Source organism: Gracilinanus agilis, chromosome 1, assembly GCF_016433145.1.
Source record: "Gracilinanus agilis isolate LMUSP501 chromosome 1, AgileGrace, whole genome shotgun sequence".
NCBI classification, from domain to species: Eukaryota; Metazoa; Chordata; class Mammalia; order Didelphimorphia; family Didelphidae; genus Gracilinanus; species Gracilinanus agilis.
The window spans coordinates 139,210,650-139,230,403 of NC_058130.1; the positions used below are offsets into that span (position 1 = coordinate 139,210,650).

At 35.5% G+C, this 19,754-nt stretch overlaps 1 protein-coding gene across 1 annotated transcript in view; it reads left to right on the forward strand.

The window, feature by feature from the left end:
- Positions 1–19,754, forward strand: part of LMF1 (lipase maturation factor 1) — a 731,135-nt gene that overhangs the window by 256,645 nt on the left and 454,736 nt on the right. Inside the window, exon 4 of the mRNA XM_044677651.1 lies at positions 13,698–13,846. Coding sequence (XP_044533586.1) covers positions 13,698–13,846 — 149 coding nt within the window. The remainder of the gene's footprint in view (positions 1–13,697; positions 13,847–19,754) is intronic.

Genomic DNA, 19,754 nt, shown 5'->3' on the forward strand with positions numbered 1-19,754 from the left:
ACTGAGAGAAGCAGTGTGGCAAATTGGATAGTGACCTGGATTTTGAGACCAGAAAATTTGAATTCAGGTCCTACTTCTGACCCATACCTGGAGATCAAGCTCAATTCTCCAAGCCAGAGGTGTAAATATACCATAGCATTCCCAGTAGGAATCAAATTAAAATGTAATTGGTAAGTATTTAAGAAAATAAATAAAAATGCAATAGAACATAGATAATATTAATAGTAATCAATAAAAAAACATTTAAGCATATCCCAGGCTTTGTACTGAGCATTATATGTGGTTTTCCAAGTCAGTGTGCTGCCTGCAAAGAATTCTGTTGTATTATTTAGGGGCTCCATTTCTGTGTTTGATATCACTGCCTTAGACATTCCTCTGAGACTATAAGTTGTAAAGAAGGTGGTGACATGCATTGGTAGAGGAAAGTTCCTTATTTGGTAGTACCCTAGACTAATGGCATCATGGGTCCACTTCCAGGTCTATATATTTGAAAGTTAAGAAATCCCTTTGACCCTTCAAATGTAGAGCATCATAGTATGTCAGTTAGACAGAACCTTAGAGATCATTTAGTACAAACTATGCCTGAACATCAAACATAGATATAGTATTTATGACAAGTAATCAGCAAGCCTTTAATGAAAGATTTCCAGGGATGAGAAAGTCATTACCCTTTAAGACAGCCCGTTGCACTTTGAGACAGTTCTAATTACTAGGAAATTCTTATGCAGCAAAAATTTGACTTCCTGGCCCAAGCAAAACAAATCTAATCCCTTTCCAAAGGGCAACCTTTTAAATATTTAAGGATGACTGTTATGTTATCTCTATGTCCTTTTTTCTCCAGAGTAAAACATCCCTAGTTCCTTCAGCTAATCCTTATGTAGCATGGTTTTGGAAATCCTTTGTCATCCTAGTTACTTTCTTCTGGATGATCTCTTACTTTTCAACATTATTTCTAAAACAGGGTGCTAAGAACTGAATGTAATTCTCTATTTGCAACCTAACCAGAAGAGAGTTCACTAGGCCTATAACCTTCTTAGTTTTGAATGCTGCCTTTATTGAATGAGTTCTGAGATCCTATTAGCATTCACTTATTCATTTTTACCTGGAAGTTTCCAGTCTTCTAAATTTTGACACGCTTTTCAGATTCACCATATTCCTCTCAAAGCACCACCTCTTTCTAGAGTATTTCTGAAAACTGCAAGATCATTCTCTTAATCATTCAACCTTAGAACTTTTTAAGGGGGATTATCTTACAACAATTTATCTAATATTTATGTTGCTACCTGTAGTAATAGTACATCTGTGTTCATTCTCCTTCAAGCAGTGCAGTTTTTAACCCTGTCAAATCTGGCATTCTTGTTCATGTTTTTTGATTTTTAAAAAAGCCTTATACTTGGTTTTAAAAAAATCACAGTAGGATGCCTTCTTTTATTCTTGCTAGATGATCAGCCTGCCTCCTTCTATGATTATATGTTTATAGTGATGTATTTTGCACCAATTCTTATTTATTTTATGTGACAAGAATTGAATAAGAAGTATGGTTAAATATCTCCAGTACTGTGCTGACTTGTTGGTCCCTGATAGGTATCATCATATAGTGAGAATAACATTTACATTAATATTAGTAGGCTTTATTGAAACTTTGTGTTTCTAATGCTTTCTGCCATCTTTTTAAAAAAATGATATTTTAATAAGTAGCAGATCAGAAGAAAGAGGCATTCTAAATTAAGAATCCTATGGCGTTTAGAAGCTAATTTAAAAAAGAAACAAAGTCAAATTAGAGCACTGAGAGATATTCTTCTGCTCACTTTTAAATTTCCTTTGTTCCTTCTCTTTTGATTATCTTTTGTTATGAACAGATTTAAAGTACAGTTTTTAAACTCTGATCATCAACATATTTTTTTGCGTGTGTTTTCATACTAAAACATTCTCAATAGTCTTTAATGTCTTTAAAAGTCAAGATCCCATGCCTTTTATGAGGCAAAAAAGAATGATGGCGAAACTTCACACTTTTTAAACATGGATTGAATTCTGTCAAAGGACTGAAAGAATACCTTGTTTCTCTTGTTAAAGAAAAAAAGAAGTGCAGAAGTTCATAGAGATGTGAAGGAAACTGGCTTTTAAATATTTTTTCAGTAAAAACTATGTGTGTAGTAGTCTTTGTAAGCTTCTAGCAAGAATTAGTAAGTTGGCTGTACTTAGGACTCAGGTCAACTTCAAAGAAATGTAATATTGGAGAGTCCTGAAAATAAGTCTGATTATCACTGTTATATGCTATGTGTGACTTAATGGGGAAATGTTAGAATAAAGGTAAATAGAATATTCCTTTAGTCTGTATGTCTGGTCCAAACCACTGCATTCCTAAAACATGTTTAGAACTATGGCAATATATGACCCCTCCGTCTCTAATACACATCATAGCATCATATTCGTTAAAAGAAGGGAACAAATAAATTTGAAAGTCCTTTCCTTCTTGAATGTTAAGTATTTACATAGAACCCAGGAAAAATTTATACATAAACAGTTGGTAAACTTGCTTGACTAAAAATGTGTTTATTCCTTTTCTTTTTATAGCAACTTAAGAAAGGGCATATTGAACAATGTAATGAGTGAAACTAGTCAGTTATGCTATCATGATCTCAGAATCAGAGAATCTGAGAATTAGAAGGAACTTTAGCTATTATTAAGTCCCACCTATACATGAAAGGAAATCCCATTATAATACCCATGACTCTGCTTTAAGACCTCCAGCCAACCCACCATCTCTCATGGAAGCCTATTTCTTCTTCTGCGTAACTACCATTGTTAGGAAATTTTTCCTGCTATCAAACCTAAATGTGCTTCTTTGCAACTTCTGCCAGTTGCTCCCAGTTCTGGTCCCTGGAGTTGAGTTAAGAGAAAAATTCTAATCTTTCACATGAAAGTTTCTCAAATGCTAGAACATTGTTATCATGACCCACCACTGCCCATGCCTGCCTTCTCTTGGCTAAACCTCCTCAGTTCTTTTCATTGATCCTCACAAGACACAGACTCAAAACCCATTCATCAACCTGCTTACCCTCTTTCCTCTAGGTACTCATTCTCCAATTTATCTATTACCTTCTTACAATTGTGTGCTTTTTAAAATTAAACACAACACTCCAGACAGAGTCTGACAGGGTTAGAGTATGGTAGCACCTATATCTTTTTTTGGTTGTAACATCATAGAATCATTTTATAGAGCTTTGTGACTCTATTAAAACCCTAATAAAAACCCCCAATCCTTTTCAGAATAATTGTCATCTTATCATCTCCTCTATCTTGTATTTGTAAAGTTTATTCTTTGTATCGAAGTCCAAGACCTGACATTTATCTCTGTTGGATTCCATCTTGTTAGAAATTAGCCTGTTACTATCATTTTGGATTCTGTCATCTCATATTTTAAATATCCCTCCTAACTCTGTTTCAAATGCAAACTTGATCAGCATGTCAATTATCCTTATTATTGTTAAGAAAAATGTTAAAAAGCACAGGATCAAGAAGAGATTCTTGGGGACTTATTTACTAGAGACCTATTGCTCCTTGGATGCTTTGAATTCAGTCATCTGATCATTCCTGAATTCATATGATCATATTATTGACTAATCTATATCTCTTACTTTCTCCTACAAGAATAGTATGATGTACTTTATCAAAAACTTTGCTAATATCTAGGAGAAAAAACTGTAAACAGAATCTCCCTTCCCTGGTAACCTGCCATAAAAAGGAAATGTGTTTAATCTGGCGAGACTATTATTGATGGAACCATGCTGGCTCTTTGTAATCTCTGCCTTACATTTTAGATAATCATTATACTGATATATTCAAGAACATTCTCAGTTTTTAAAAGCATTTTATATTAATTTACCATTTAGTTTTTAGACTTTGCTTTTTTTTCTCTTTTTGAAAAGTAGGATATTTGCTCTTCTTGCAGTTTGTGACACTTGTCTCATTTAGTTGATCTTTCACGTGTCATTGACAATGGCTCAGCAGCCATGTCTGCCAGTTTTTTACCACTATCTAAGTGTGTAGTTCATCAGTCACGTGACTTGAATTCATCAAGGAAAACTTAGGTATTCTCCCATCATTATTTATCTTGGATACCAGCTCTCTGATAGTCACTTTTGTTCTGTCATTTTCAGTTTATAAAGGTCTTTCCTCCTTTGATAATCTGTTGTTGGTGCTTAGGAGAAACAGAAAAAAATGGCACTAATTTGGAATCTTTGATTAGAATATTGGGAAAATGCTGAAGTGGTTATAATTTGTACACATTCAGCTACAGACATCATTTGGGAAGTTCTGCTCTATTCTCTGTCATTTAAAAAAGGCACCATAAAATTTGGTAACAAAAATTCTGTTGAGCTTTCAGCAAAACAACTTTATGAAAGCTGCCAACTCCAGAGATTTTATCTTATTGCTGCCTTTAGTTAGTGCCATTAAAATTCTAAAAATGTCCTTTTTATAAAAAAAGTTAGTTATATAATAGTTGAGTGATCATGTGCTGCCTGATGTCATAGTCAACTCTGGAACATCTTGTGAGGAAAAGCTCTTTGTTAACTTTCTGCTCAGGGGCCTGGGATGTTCACTAGGTTTAGGCAAATATTAAATATAGATAAAATAGAAGCATCAGTGGTAAAGATGGAGATTTGATTTTAGTAAAAATTTTTCAGTTTTACAAAGAATCTGATAATGATACTTCTATACTTTAATTATAGAATTCTAAAGCCCTTTGCCATACAAGTTAGCCTCATTTTCCTGAGGCAATAAATTAGGAATTAGAAAGATTTTCTTGTTTTAGAAGTATACAAAGGAAGTTAGTTGCTTAGACATTATATTTTTCTAGTCTGCTATTTTAATGATAAAAATTAAAGAATTTTTATCCTGACTTGCATGCTAGGACAGTGGCTTTCTTTTCATCCCTGTTTTAGACTATTCATGGTGTGATAAAATACAATATGGTTTATAAGGTTCTTACACCTTTTAATTTTTTTAAATCATTTATTAATATTCATTTTTAACATGGTTAAATTCAAGCTCCTACTTTCCCCTTCACCCCCCGCTCTCCCCCCACCCATGGCCGATGCACATTTCCACTGGTTTTATCATGTGTCCTTGTTCAAGACCTATTTCCAAATTGTTGATAGTTGCATTGGTGTGGTAGTTTCGAGTCCACATCCCCAATCATGTCCTCCTCAGCCCATCCTTTCAAGCATTTGCTTTTCTTATATGTTTCTTCTCTTGTAGTTCTTCCTCTGAATGTGGGTAGCGTTCTTTTCCATAAATCCCTCAGAGCTGTCCTGTGTCATTGCTTTCTCCTGGTCACCTTTTAATTTTTGCTTGTATCTTAATTAAAGTAAATGTAGTTCTTTCTTTACCTTAGTAGTGCATATGTCTATTACACACTATTACATGCATGATTACTCAGCTCTTCAGGAAATATGGAGTAAGAAAATGGTGGTAAGGATAGCAGTTCATTTAATTGAATGTAATTCCTAAGTCTATTTTATTTCACTTTCTCCCTTGTTTGCCAGTGGCTATGATATCAAAGATATAGCTTTAGATTAAATAAGAGTAAGAACAGCAAAATTCCTTTAAAATTCTCTATAGAATACATTTAAAAGGTATACATACTTTATGATTTCCCAGGCTAGCTTATCCTTCATAGTATTAGGTTCATTTTTGAATGAACATTTGGGTCCCTGTTGTTGCTTTTCTCTTGATCAAAATCCAGAAGAGTTTGGGAGCATCCCTAAAAAGCCCTAAGACTTGAGAACCATTTTTTTCAATTTTCTAAGTGCTGTTTCTCCACTATAGACTACCTTTTGCAGCTGGCTGGGTTGTTCCTAGTAACAGCCAAGAGCCAGAGATCGGCAAAAGCTGCAGGTGCAGGAACTTAGAACTGCATAAAAAATATTCAGGATTTTCTCCCTTTTCTGCATGGCAAACATTATAAACAAATGGACACTGATACTTCCCCTGGTTTTCTTATTAGGGATTAGCTAGCAAAGACTATTGTGAGACTTGGGGTTTAGAATCCTTAATGATAAAATAACACCAAATAATATATGTCCTATTAGAAATAATATTCTCTGTGGGGAATGTTAATAAGAATAAGTCAGACCTTTCAAGAACTTATTAATAATTAACTGACTTGAATATTTTTAGCCTAACAATACTTTCTTCTGTGCATAAGAAAAGAAATATATAAAATATATATGCATATATATATATACACACACACACACACACACACACACGTGTGTGTGTATCCTTTCATGAAGGAATTAAATTATGGTTTGTAGTAGCACAGCCATAAAGTTTAATATTTAGGGACAATTGTTTCAAATTGCTGAAAATCAATGTTACACAAATTAAATTCTCTTTAGCAGAGTATATTTATGGAGTAGAACTTTCTTTCCATCACTTCCCTTCCTCCCCTTTCTTTTTTAAGTTTCTGATACTTAGCAAGGTGCTAAACTGATTTATTGGGTTTTATAGATTTTTGAAGATGCAGCTACCATTTCAGCATGTGACAAGTGCAGTCACTGAAAGTTGTGTCATTGGCAGCTTATTTATTTATTTATTTTAAAATTTGGACCCTTCCACCACCACACAGAGAGAGATAACAATGGCGCTCATTGTGTGAGCAATGCAGCTGCTGAAATTTGACTAGATCCAACCAAAGAAAACAGAAGCAGGTGGGTCAACAACATGACCCTTTCATTCCCAGACATATCAGTGTGCAGTGAGGGCCTAAGGGATCGCCATGCTGAGATGATGTGGCAGCTTCAGCCTCAACTTGAAAAACAAGCCTACAGCAAGCCTATGTCAGCTTCGCAGAGTAGAGGATTTGGATTTCATTGGAAGAGACCCTGAATGTTTCAGGCTTAATGGCATTTGTTGTCACTTGTTAAACCTGAATAGAACTAAAGAAGTCCAGATTACATTTATAAAAAGGCAGAAGCACATAGGTATCTCTTAACCTTGTACATTTGCATTTCTCATGGTGACAATTTTATTTTTCTTTCTCTCTTGCCTCCTCTTTTTCTGTCATTTAGATCAATCTCTTGGTTCTACTGTTTAGTTTTTCTTTGCTGCCATTCAAATTTTGTCTTAAAAATTCTGTTTTTTGCATTTGTGAGAAATTAGGTTGAAACTTGGAAGAGAGAATAGCTGTTGAGTGATTTATTCCTTCTTAAAGCCAAGGTGATAACTTTGCTAACCTTTAATTAAGAAATACTCCTTTACATACGTAATTCTATTATTTTTGGAGATATTCTGAACCTTTTTGAATCTGTAAGATATTTAAATTAAGAGTTTGTTTGATGGAGACAGTTAAGTTGGAAATATGAACAACTCTTCCCAAAAGTTTGCAATTATGGGAAATGTGAGCCACTTGTAAGAATTCAGTTGATAGATCATATCCTGCTTTCTTCTGTCAGTTTACAGAGTCAGACCCAGATACAATCCCCCACCTTCTATCTGTGATCTATATTTGCAATTTAGATATTTTACTGAAATATGATAAATTTTATTTATTAGTGTATATATGCTACCTTGAACAATTCAGTTCACTTCTTTGGGACTCAGTTTCTTTGTCTATAAATGAGGAGATTGAATAAGATGATCTTTAAGGGCCCTTCCAGGTCTAACATCCAATGATTCTGTGATTCTTTTAACTCGAAGACAAAGGCTTCAGCAAAGACTGATGCCATAATCATCTTTGTATCCTCCCCTGTTTCACACAGTATTCTGTATATAGGCACATAATGTTTGTTAAATGGATGAATAGCTTCAACAATTAAAATTACTTGAGAATCACTATATTTATTTTACATTTTATATAATATCTTTTGGTCATGAAATAATTTTTTTCAGAGAAAATAATTCTAAAGTTACTAAGAAGTGATTTTTTAAAGGTGAGTTTTAGAAATTGTTTTCTTATTTGTTAGGAGAAAGTAAATAATGACCCAACTTATTATTCAACAACAAAGGAGTTTTAATAAAGGTTTTTTAAGGGCTTGGAATATCTACATAAAAGGATAATGAAAAGCTTCCCAGTTGAATAAGTAACTAAAATAGGTTTTCCTAAAATCTTAAGCAAAGGTGTATAGTATCTCTTTCCTATACTTTTTCTCCTTATATGACTTCAGAAGACCTAGAGTAAATATTCCAGCCTGCTAAATCTTCATCTTCCTTGTGGTTCTCTGGGAGTTTGGGAGGTATACATTGTTGGAGGTATATGGGATGAGAAAGTGTGCATGGACAGATCCTGATCTGTACCTATGGAGGGAGTAGCCTTGTTGGAAAGATCAAAGACTTGTTGGAGTTTGAGGAAAAGCTAGAAGAAAAGAAAGATAATATTAAGTCATTTAGAGGTAGATGGGGGGAGTAAAAATCTGGTCCTGTTCAAAAGGTTATTTTTAAGGCATGTAATTGTTTGATCAATGGGTAAGATAAGTATTCTTGAATATATTAATTGACCAGATTCTTTCAAATGGAGTCATACTTGCACAAGATTGTTGTGGAAAAAGCATTTTTTAAGTTATAAAGTTCCATAAGAATATGAGCTATTTACTGTTTAAAAACAGAGGTCTTAAAGTGGTATCTAGCTAGTGAATTCTTAAAGAATCTTTGGTTCTTTCTTTCACTAAATGTCATTTGTTTCTGCACTAGAAAGTAGTATTTAAGACATTTCCTTTCCTACGTGTTCAGGCTTTTTCTTCTAAACGTATAACTCGCCACCTTTGTTTTTATTTCTTCATCTTCCTTTCCTTTTGCAGCTTACTGTGATTGCCATCTGTTTAAAACAGCTATGAGAGCTTCTCTCCCAGCAGCACTTTACCATTGTTGACTGTCTTTTTGCTTGTCAGTCAGACATTCTTCCTCCTTTGCCCTTGTATCATCGAGACATCTCCTTTTCAGGCACCCTTCAGACCTGATTATACTTCTGGAATCATACCCAAGTGGTAGTGCCAGGGTTGGAACTTAGCTTCAGAACGAGTAGCACAGGTGCAGATCCCACTGACATTCTTTTGAGGCGAGCTAAACACCCAGAAGACTCAAAGACTTTAGATTTCTTTATATTTTCATCCTTAATGCTGATTGGAATATGTAAGGAAAAAAAACAACAACATGGTTTTGTTTGGGTCACTGTATCCTTAGGTAGTTTTCGTGGTAATGATCAGATAAAGAGAAACACTAATTATTTGTGTTGCCTCTTGTCACATGTGATAGTACTGCCCATTGAGGGCACATTAGAAAATGTAAAGTCTTGGACTCTCTTAACCACAGAGCAAGCATGTATAGGATCTGTCTGGGAGGGAAGACAGTAATTTCCATATGAAAACATCCATAACAGTGGGATTCTTGTGGAGGCTGAGGCTAACAAGATATACTACCACTTGGCTGCCAGTTAGACCAATAACTACTATTTGTTGCTCAGTTTAGCAACAATTAACCTTTCACATTCGGCATTAGGCATTGCTTTTCTGATGCAGCTGCTTTTATAACAATATAATTCACTTCTCACCAAAGAAAGACTAATTTTGAAACTGAGACTTTCAGAAAGCCACAGGATACATGGAAATAGAATGGAGATTCTTTTAAAAGTTCCTTGAGTTTAGTCTATAAAGTATAGGTCAATTTTGTAGATCTAATCCAATAACAAGAATTAAAAATAAATTATGCTTGATGAATACAGATTTTCTAATGGGACAATTATACAAAGAAATGTTTGGTCACCGGTTCCTAAAGTTTCTAGCTATCTTTTCCAAAGTTAGAGTGAAATGACAGAGAAAATTAAATAGAAATACATGAAAACTGAATTAAAAGAAATCAATCTAGTGCACTAAGCTATTATTGAAATTACTGTACATCTTTATGTCTTAAAAATCTGTTATTGCTCTAATAAGTATTACTAAGAGAGAAGACATGTGACCTTAAGTAGTAAATAGATAAATAATGTAATATGTATATATATAGTAATATTTTAAAAAGAATATTACTTTTACCATTATCAATCATATTCTATAAGAAAGAACATAACTAATTGCTGCTATGGAGAAACTTCTAAGATTTACATACAAACACAAATCTTTAAAAATTTATTAATTTAGTTCCTCCCCAATTACATATAAAAACAGTTTCTAGCATTTTAAAAAGAATTTTGTTTCTCAGATTCTACCCTCCCACTGAGATGGTAGTCAATCTGATAGAGATTTTACATGTGCTATCCTGTAAAACCATTTTCCATATTAATACTTTTGTGGAAGAAAATACAAAGAAAAAATTAATGAGTAAAAAACATTTGCTTTGGTTTGAATTCAGACTCCATCAGTTCTTTCTCTGGTAGCAGTTGGCTTTTTTTGGTCATAAATCCTTTCAGATTGTTTTTAGATTATTATGTTGCTGAGAAGAGCTAAGTTATTCACAATTGTCCATTGAAAAATATTGCTGTCACTGTGAACAGCGTTCCCCTGTTGCTGTTTACTTCACTCTCCTTTAGTTTGTGGAAGTTTTTCCAGGTTTTTCTGAACTCCTCCTGCTCATCATTTCTAACAGCACAAAAATATTACATGTATTACATTCATATACTATAATTTATTTAGCCATTCCTCAATTGATGGATATCTCCTCTTTTTTCAGTTCTTTACCCCAACAAAAATAACTGCTTTAAATATTTTTGTACATATAGGTTCTTTTTTTTTTTAAATCTTTGTGGGATACAAACCTAGGAATGATTTTGCTGAGTCAAAGGGCATGTTTTATAGCCCTTTAGGCAGAGGATCAAATTACTTTCCAGAATGGCTGACTCAGTTCACAACTCCCCTAACAATTTATTATGTCTTAATTTCCTCACAAGGCCTCCAAGTTTTGTCATTTTCCTTTTCTGTCATAATAGCTAATCTGATAGATGTGAGGTGCTAAATCAGTTGTTTTAATTTGCATTTCTCTAATTAACATTGATTTAGAGCATTTTTACATTACTATAGAAGCTTTAATTACTTTGAGAATTGCCTGTTCATATCCTTTGACCATTTATCAGTTAGAGAATGACCTGTATACTTATACATTCAACTCATTTCTCTATGTATTTGAGACATTAGGCCTTTATTAGAAAGCTTATTATAAATTTTTTATTCACCATTATGATTACTATGTATTACTCTCCATCCTACTTCCTTCCTATTTATCCTTTTCTCTCTCCTTTCATTTCCTCTCTCCACAGATGTGTTTAGCTTCTAACCACTACATCCCTCGATTTACCCTCTTTTCTATCAGTGCCCCTCTTTCTCTTATCCCTTTCCCCTCCTATTCTCTTGTAGGACAATATAGATTTCTGTATGCAATTGATTATATATGTTCTTCCCTCTTTGAACTCTTGTGATTAGAGTAGTGTACAAGTGCTCCCTTCTTTACCTCCCCCATCTTCTCCTCAGATGTCCCCTTTATGTGAGATAATTTACCTCATTCTATTTCTCCCTTCCCTCTTCTACTATTGCATTACTCTTTATCAGCCTTCAATTTAATTTTTTTAGATATCATCCCATAATATTCAACTCATATCCTTGTACTCTGTTTACATATCTACCCCTAAGTGCCCCAATAATGATAAAATTCTTAGGAGTTACAAGAATTATTTTTCCATATAAACAGTTTAACCTTATTGAATGTCTTTTGGTTTCTCTTTCTTGTTTATCTTTATATACTTCTCTTCAGTTTTTAATTTGTAAGTCAAATTTTTCTACCAGGTCTGGTCTTTTCATCAGTAATTTTTAAAAGTCGTCTATTTCATTGAATATCCATTTTCCTCTTGAAGGATTATGTTCAGTTTTACTAAGTAAATGATTCTTAATTCTGTCTCTGGAATATCATATTCTAGGCCCTTTAATTCTTTAAATTAGAAGCTACTAAATCTTGTGTTATTCTGACTATGACTCCACAATATTTGAATTTTTTTCTTTTTGGCTGTTTGCAATATTTTCTCCTTGACCTAGGAGTTCTGGAATTTGGCTATAATATTCTTGGGAGTTATACTTTTGAGACCTCTTTTAGAAGGTGATTGTCAGAATCTTTCAATTCCCATTTTACTTTCTAGTTCTAGAATATCAGAGCAGTTTTCCTTGATAATTTCTTGATATCTAATCTAGATGATGATATCTAAACCCTTTTTAAAAATCAAAGCTTTTAAGGTAGTACCACAATTCTTAGATTATCTCTAATGTATTTCTTTTCCATGTTAGTTGTTTTTCTAATGAGAAATTTCACATTTCCCTGCTTCCTCATTTTCTGGACTTTATTTTATTTTTTTCTATGTTTCAATTTGCCTGGCACTACCCAGGAGGAGGGGTGGCACTGCTTGTGGTCTTTTAGGACTATGTATTAATGACCAAGTAAGTGTGAACTCTCTTTGTTAAGTAGGGGTACTTCAAGTTCCTGATTGATTAACTTAAAATAGAAAAAGAGAACAAAACAATTCCCCTTGACAAGGGTAAAGTGACAGGAGCTAAGTTTTGAGAGAATCTAGGGATTCTGAGAGGTGGGAGGGAGAAGGAAGTTCATTTACGGCACTGGGGTCAACCTATGCAAAGACATGGAGGTAGGAGATAAAGTATAGTGTTTTGAGGAATAGACAGAAGCCTAGTTTGACTGGATTGTAGAGTGTGTAAAGGAGAACAATGTATATGAAAAGGCAGGAAAGGTAGATTTGATATGGTTGTGAAGAACCTAAATGCCAATAAGAGTTAGCATTTTTCCTTGGGATCAGTGAACTTAATTTTTTTATAACTATATTCTAAATATAAAGCAAGACCCTATAAATTAATTTACATTAAGGCTCTGACAGTTTGCACACTCCCAAACTGTTACAGTTTATGTACTATAACCTAAAGCTGTGATGGCAAACTTATGGCACACATGCCTGAGATGGCGCACAGACTGCTTTGGGGGCATGCCCTCCCATCCCTGGCCCATCCACCTACCCCATGGAGGGGACAGGGCACTGGATCTCTGGGTCACTCACTGCCTAGGCTTTCCTCACCTTCCCCACTGGGCTCGGGCAGTAGCCCCCTAGCTCTGCCTGCTCCTGGGGTGGCTGGGTGTGGGGCATGGGTTCCTGTAGCTGCAGGAGGCGGCTCCATGCTCCCCCAATCCAAATGGGATCTCTGCACCTGCTTCCCCAATGTAAGTGGGTGGGACACTGCAAGCAGTCTGAGAAGGTAGGGAATGGACATGGAGTCCCTAAAAATTTTGCCATCACTGTCCTAGAGGACCTTTTTCCTTCTTTTATTTTCAGAGGGATACATTTATTTGCTTACATCTTTTAGGAAACTTCCTCCTCCCTCCATATCTATTTTATAGATATGGGGAACTTCTTGTGTGGAACAACTAATTTGTAATTTGTATTTTTATTGAGTTTCCTGGTTCATTGGGACATTAAGTAGCTTGTTTGGGGTCCTGTATGTCCAGCAGAGAGAGGCTGAACTTGAATATTCAAACTCAGGTCTTCTTGACTCCAAGCCTGGATCTCTCTTCCTCTATATCATGATCTCTTGGGAATCTTTAAAATACTTAATTTCATTTGACAAAATCATATTATGCCATTAGTGTCTTAATTTTTAAAAAAATATAATTTGACTTTTAAAAAACCAAACTTTTCTCTTTTGTGATCATTTTAGGTTGGGAATTTCAGCTCCTGGAAACAGGATTTTTGGGGATATTCTTGTGCCCTTTCTGGACTCTTTCCCAACTACCGAAACATACCTCAACATCATACATTGTTATATGGGGATATCGATGGCTTATTTTCAGAATTATGCTTGGAGCGGTAAGTTGAACATTTATACATTTTATTTTGGAAAACCTTTCTGGACTGCTGTTAAAAAAAATCTAAACCATGAAAATTAGCCTTAGCAACAATTTTATTTAGTCCTTTATGAAAGAGAAACTTGATTTTTCATGTTCTATTAAGGGAATCAGGGAGACCCATCATTGTTCCTATGTAGAATTTGTAGCCTGGTAATAAAGAATTCTATTGACTCCTCTTTTCTTTTTACTAAATTTGTATGATAGTCTTTATTACCAACCATTACAGTCAATCATCCATTTTATTTTAGAGGCCACCAGCTTCAGCATTAGATCACTTACATATTTCATTTTGCCTTTTTTTTTGCCATTTCCTATACTTTTTCAATATCTGATTAGATAGTTGTTATTTGATTATCCTCTTTTTTCCTCTAATGGTGATTTAAATCTTGGCTTTCCTCCCTACTTCCAGTAACCCCTGTGCATTATAATCTCATGAGCTTCTTTCACTGTTAAGTTTTTCTTCAATTTTTATGGGCCTCTGCTAATTTAGAAATTTCTCAAAGTTGTAGTATTTATTCTTTCTCCAAAAATTTGTCCCTATGTGTTTTCATTGTCTATGTATAATATAAGGAGAATTTTAAGAACACATGAAAGATCCTCATTTTTGTTTCCCCTTCAAAACTTTGGCCAGATACTAACATGAGACTTTCCTTAGGGTTTTTCACCCCTAAATTATCTTTTATTTATTTTGCATCTGCTACGTACATATTCACAACACAAACTTCTTTTTTTTATTTTTTAAAAATTTTTTAGAAAAAAATTTTCCATGGTTCTATGATTCATATTCTTTCTCTCTCCCCCCCAATCCCCCAAATCCCATAGCTGATGCACATTTCCACTGGTTTCTTCATGTGTCATTGATCAAGACCTATTTCCATTTATTGATAATTGCTCCAGGGTGATCATTAAGAGTCTATATCCCAAATTGTATCCACATCAACCCATGTGTTCAAGCAGTTGTTTTTCTTCTGTGTTTCCACTCCTGTGGTTCTTTCTCTGAATGTGGGTAGCCTTCTTTTCCATAAATCCCTCAGAATTGTCCTGGGTCATTGCATTGCTGCTAGTACAGAAGTCCATTATATTTGATTTTACCACAGTGTATCCATCTCTGTGTATAATGTTCTCCTGGTTCTGTTCCTTTCACTCTGCATCAGTTCCTGGAGATCATTCCAGTTCACATGGAATTCCTCCAGTTTATTATTCCTTTGAGCACAGTAATATTCTATCACCAACATATACCACAATTTGTTCAGCCATTCCCCAATAGAAGGGCATACCCTCATTTTCCAGTTTTTTGCCACCACAAAGAGCACAACAATGAACATTTTTGTACATGTCTTTTTTCCTATGATCTCTTTAGGGTACAAACCCAGCAATGGTATGGCTGGATAAAAGGGCAGGCAATCTTTTAGTGCTCTTAATTAATTAATTGTGTTATATGCTGGTGATGGAGTACTACTGTGCTCAAAGGAATAATAAACTGCAGGAATTCCATGTAACCTGGAAAGACCTCCAGGAATTGATGCAGAGTAAAAGGAGCAGAGCTAGAAGAACATTATACACAGAGACTGATATACTGTGGTAAAATCAAATGTAATGGACTTCTATACTAGCAGCAATGCAATGACCCAGGACAATTCTGAGGGATTTATGGAAAAGAAGGCTACCCACATTCAGAGAAAGAACTACAGGAGTGGAAACACAGAAGAAAAACAACTGCTTGAACACATGGGTTGATGCGGACATGATTGGGTATATAGACTCGAAATGACTACATGAATGTAACTATCAATAATATGTAAATAAGTCTTGATTGTGGACATGTTAAAACCAGTGGAAATGTGATTTGGCTATGGAGGGAGGGGTTTGGGGGGGTGAAGGGGAAAGTAAGAACAAGAATCATGTAACCGAAGATGGAGGCAGAGTAAGGAGCAGCACTGCTTGATCTCTCCTAACTGAAGCAAAACCAGGACTCCTCAAGGGGACATAAAAACGAATCCAGACAAATGAAGGGACCCCACAACAGGGAGCAGCATTGAAGGTACGTGGAATCAGGGCATTTCCACGTTACAAAGGGGTAAAACAGCTCTCACTAAAACGCGAGAGGAAGAAGCCCCTCCCCCCACATCATGTACAACTCAGAGCCCAGCACACAAGAGTGAAAGCAGTTTTGGGGCACCCATTAAGTCACTGGCAGCTCCAGGGCTTGTTCCTGAGAGCAGCAAGACTTAGGACCCCAAGAGGCTAAAGAACGTGCACAGACTTTCCTGAGCGTCTGGGCGGGTGAAGGCAGTGCCCTAGGTGTGGACAAGGATCTCCAGTGCAGGCTTGGACCCCCAGTGGGGACCCTGTGCAGATGGGAGCACTCACTGGGAGCACGGCAATAGAAGCAGCGCCTTGAGACTGTTGAAGGAGCCTAGGGCAGAGGGCTAGACCAGGGATGACCAGGAGGCTCGACCCTGAGAACAACGGAACCTGAGACCTCAGGAGCCTAGATAGACCCTGAGTGTGAGGATAAAGCTGAGAAGGAGCTGGGCTAACAACAATGGCAAGCCAAAATCGGGAACACCAGAAGAGAAAGATTATCAAGAAGAACTCTGGAACACTCGGTAATTTTTACACAGAGAAAATCCAGACAACAGAGGGGAACAAACAAGAAATCATATTCAAACCTTCCCAAAATAATGAAAACTGGTCACAAGCTATTGAAGAGTTCAAATCTGAGATGATGAAAAAGATGGAAGAGATCTGGCAAGAAAATAGCAGTTTAAAAGGCAGAATTTCACAATTGGAAAGTGAGGCACATCAACTGAAGACCAGAAATGACCAGATTGAAGAGGAAAACCAAAAGATTATAACTGAAAACCAGTCCCTAAAGGCTAGAATTGAGCAATAGAAGCTAATGATCTCTCAAGACAGCAAGAACAAATAAAACAAAGTCAAAAGATTGATAAAATAGATGGAAACATGAAATCTCTCAATGAGAAAGTGACAGATCAAGAAAACAGGGCTAGAAGAGACAATTTGAGAATCATTGGTCTTCCAGAAAAAGCAGAAATTGGGGGCAGCTGGGTAGCTCAGTGGATTGAGAGCCAGGACTAGAGTCGGGAGGTCCTAGGTTCAAATTCGGCCTCAGACACTTCCCAGCTGTGTGACCCTGGGCAAGTCACTTGACCCTCATTGCCTACCCTTACCATTCTTCTGCCTTGGAGCCAATACACAGTATTGATTTGAAGACAGAAGGTAAGGGTTTTAAAAAAAAAAAAAAGAAAAAGCAGAAATTAATAGAAACTTGGACTCTATACTAAAAGAAATTATTTAGCAAAGTTGCCCTGAAGTTCTACAACAAGAGGGCAATATAGACATTGAAAGGATCCATCGATCACTCTCTACACTAGACCCAGAAAGGACAACCCCCAGGAATATAATAGCCAAATTCAAGAGCTTCCAAGTAAAAGAAAAAATCTTACAAGAAGCCAGAAAGAGACAATTCAAATATCAAGGAGCACCAATCAGGATCACACAGGATCTGGCAGCCTCCACGCTAAAAGACCTGCAAGGCTTGGAATATGATATTCAGAAAGGCAAAAGAGCTGGGCCTTCAACTATGGATCAACTACCATCAAAACTGACTGTATACTTCCAGGGGAAAGTATGGGCATTCAATAAAATTGAAGATTTCCAAGTATTTGCACAGAAAAGACCAGGGCTAAATGGAAAGTTTGATATCCAACCACAAAAATCAAGAGAAACATGAAAAGGTAAATAAGAAACAGAGGGGAAAGAAAAAAAACTCATAATTTTTTAAATTTGACTCTTTAAGGGCTTCAATAAGATCTAATTATCTGTATTCCTATGTGGAGAAATGCTATGTATAATTCTCTGTAGTGAACTCTATTCACTATTATAGTATTCACTATTATAGCAATCAGAAGAATAATTCATAGGGAGAGGACAGAATATCAAATGGTCTAAGATGACATGGGGGGTGCGAAAGAGGGGGTAAATAGTAGGGGACAACAAGAGAAACTTGAGTGAATAAGAAAAATAGGATACTCTATTATACACAAAGAGGGCACGGGAAGAGGAGGGGACAAATACTATTATAAGAAGGAGAGGAAGAGAGCATTAAAAGGTAATATTTAATCCTTACTCTCAGTGTAATCAACCTGGAGAGGGAAGAGTAGCTATACTATCCATTGGGATATAAAACTCTTATCTAACCCTACTGAGAAAGTCAAAAGGGATAAACCAAGGGGAGCAGGGGAGCGGGAGGTCAATAAAGGGAGGGGAGAAGAAGGGGAAGGAATTAATTAGGCCTTTAAAAATAAAAAGAGGGGAATAAGAAGGGAGGGGGTAGAAAGGGAAGCTAATCAAGGGAGGGGATAAGGGATAACGGCTTAAAGCAAACCACTGGATTAAAAGAAAATAGTTTAAGAAGAAGGGGTGGGAGTAGGGGAGGATACAAAAATGTCAGTGAATGTACAACTGATAATTATAACTCTGAATGTGAATGGGATGAACTCGCTCATAAAAGGGAAGCAAATAGCAGAGTGGATCAGAAACCAAAATCCTACCATATGTTGTCTACAAGAAACACATATGAGGTGGGTGGACATACACAAGTTTAAGGTTAAGGGCTTGAGCAAAATCTTTTGGGCATCAAATGAGAAAAAGAAGGCAGGAGTGGCTATTATGATCTCTGACAAAGCCAAAGTAAAAATAGAAATGATTAAAAAAGACAGGGAAGGTCATTACATCCTGATTAAAGGCAGTATAAACAATGAGGAAATAACACTGCTCAATATATATGCACCAAGTGGTATAGCATTCAAATTCATAAAGGAGCAACTGGTAGAGCTCAAGAAGGAAATAGATAGTAAAACCATAATAGTGGGAGATCTAAATATTCCTCATAGATAAATGAAACCAATAAAATAAATAAGAAAGAGGTAAGAGAGGTGAATGAAGTCCTAGAAAAATTAGATTTAATTGATATGTGGAGAAAAATAAATAGGGACAAAAAGGAATACACCTACTTTTCAGCTGCACATGGTACATTTACACAGATTGACCATGTAATAGGGCATAGAAACATTGCAAACAAATGCAAAAGAGCAGATATAATAAATGTAATCTTCTCAGATCATAATGCAATAAAAATAATAATTAGTTAAGGGCACCTGGACAGGCAAATCAAAAACCAATTGGAAATTAAACAATATGATTCTCCAAAACCAGTTAGTCAAAGAAGAAATCATAGAAACAATTAACAATTTCATTGAAGAGAATGACAATGATGAGACATCCTACCAAACTCTGTGGGATGCAGCCAAGGCAATACTCAGGGGGAAATTTATATCCTTGAGTGCATATATTAACAAATTAAGGAGGGCAGAGATTAATGAATTGGGCATGCAACTCAAAAAACTAGAAGGGGAGCAAATTAAAAATCCCCAGATGAAAACTAAATTAGGAATACTAAAAATTAAGGGAGAAATTAATAAAATCGAAAATAAAAGAACTATTGAATTAATAAATAAGACTAGAGTCTGGTAGTTTGAAAAAACAGATAAAATAGACAAAGTACTGGTCAATCTAATGAAAAAAGGAAAGAAGAAAACCAAATTGACAGTATCAAAGATGAAAAGGGAGACCTCACCTCTAAGCAAGGGGAAATTAAGGCAATCATTAAAAACTATTTCGCCCAATTATATGGCAATAAATATAACAATTTAGGAGATATGGATGAATATTTACAAAAATATAAATTGCCTAGATTAACAGCAGAAGAAATAGAATACCTAAATAATCCCATATCAGAAAAAGAAATTGAACAAGCCATCAAAGAACTCCCTAAGAAAAAA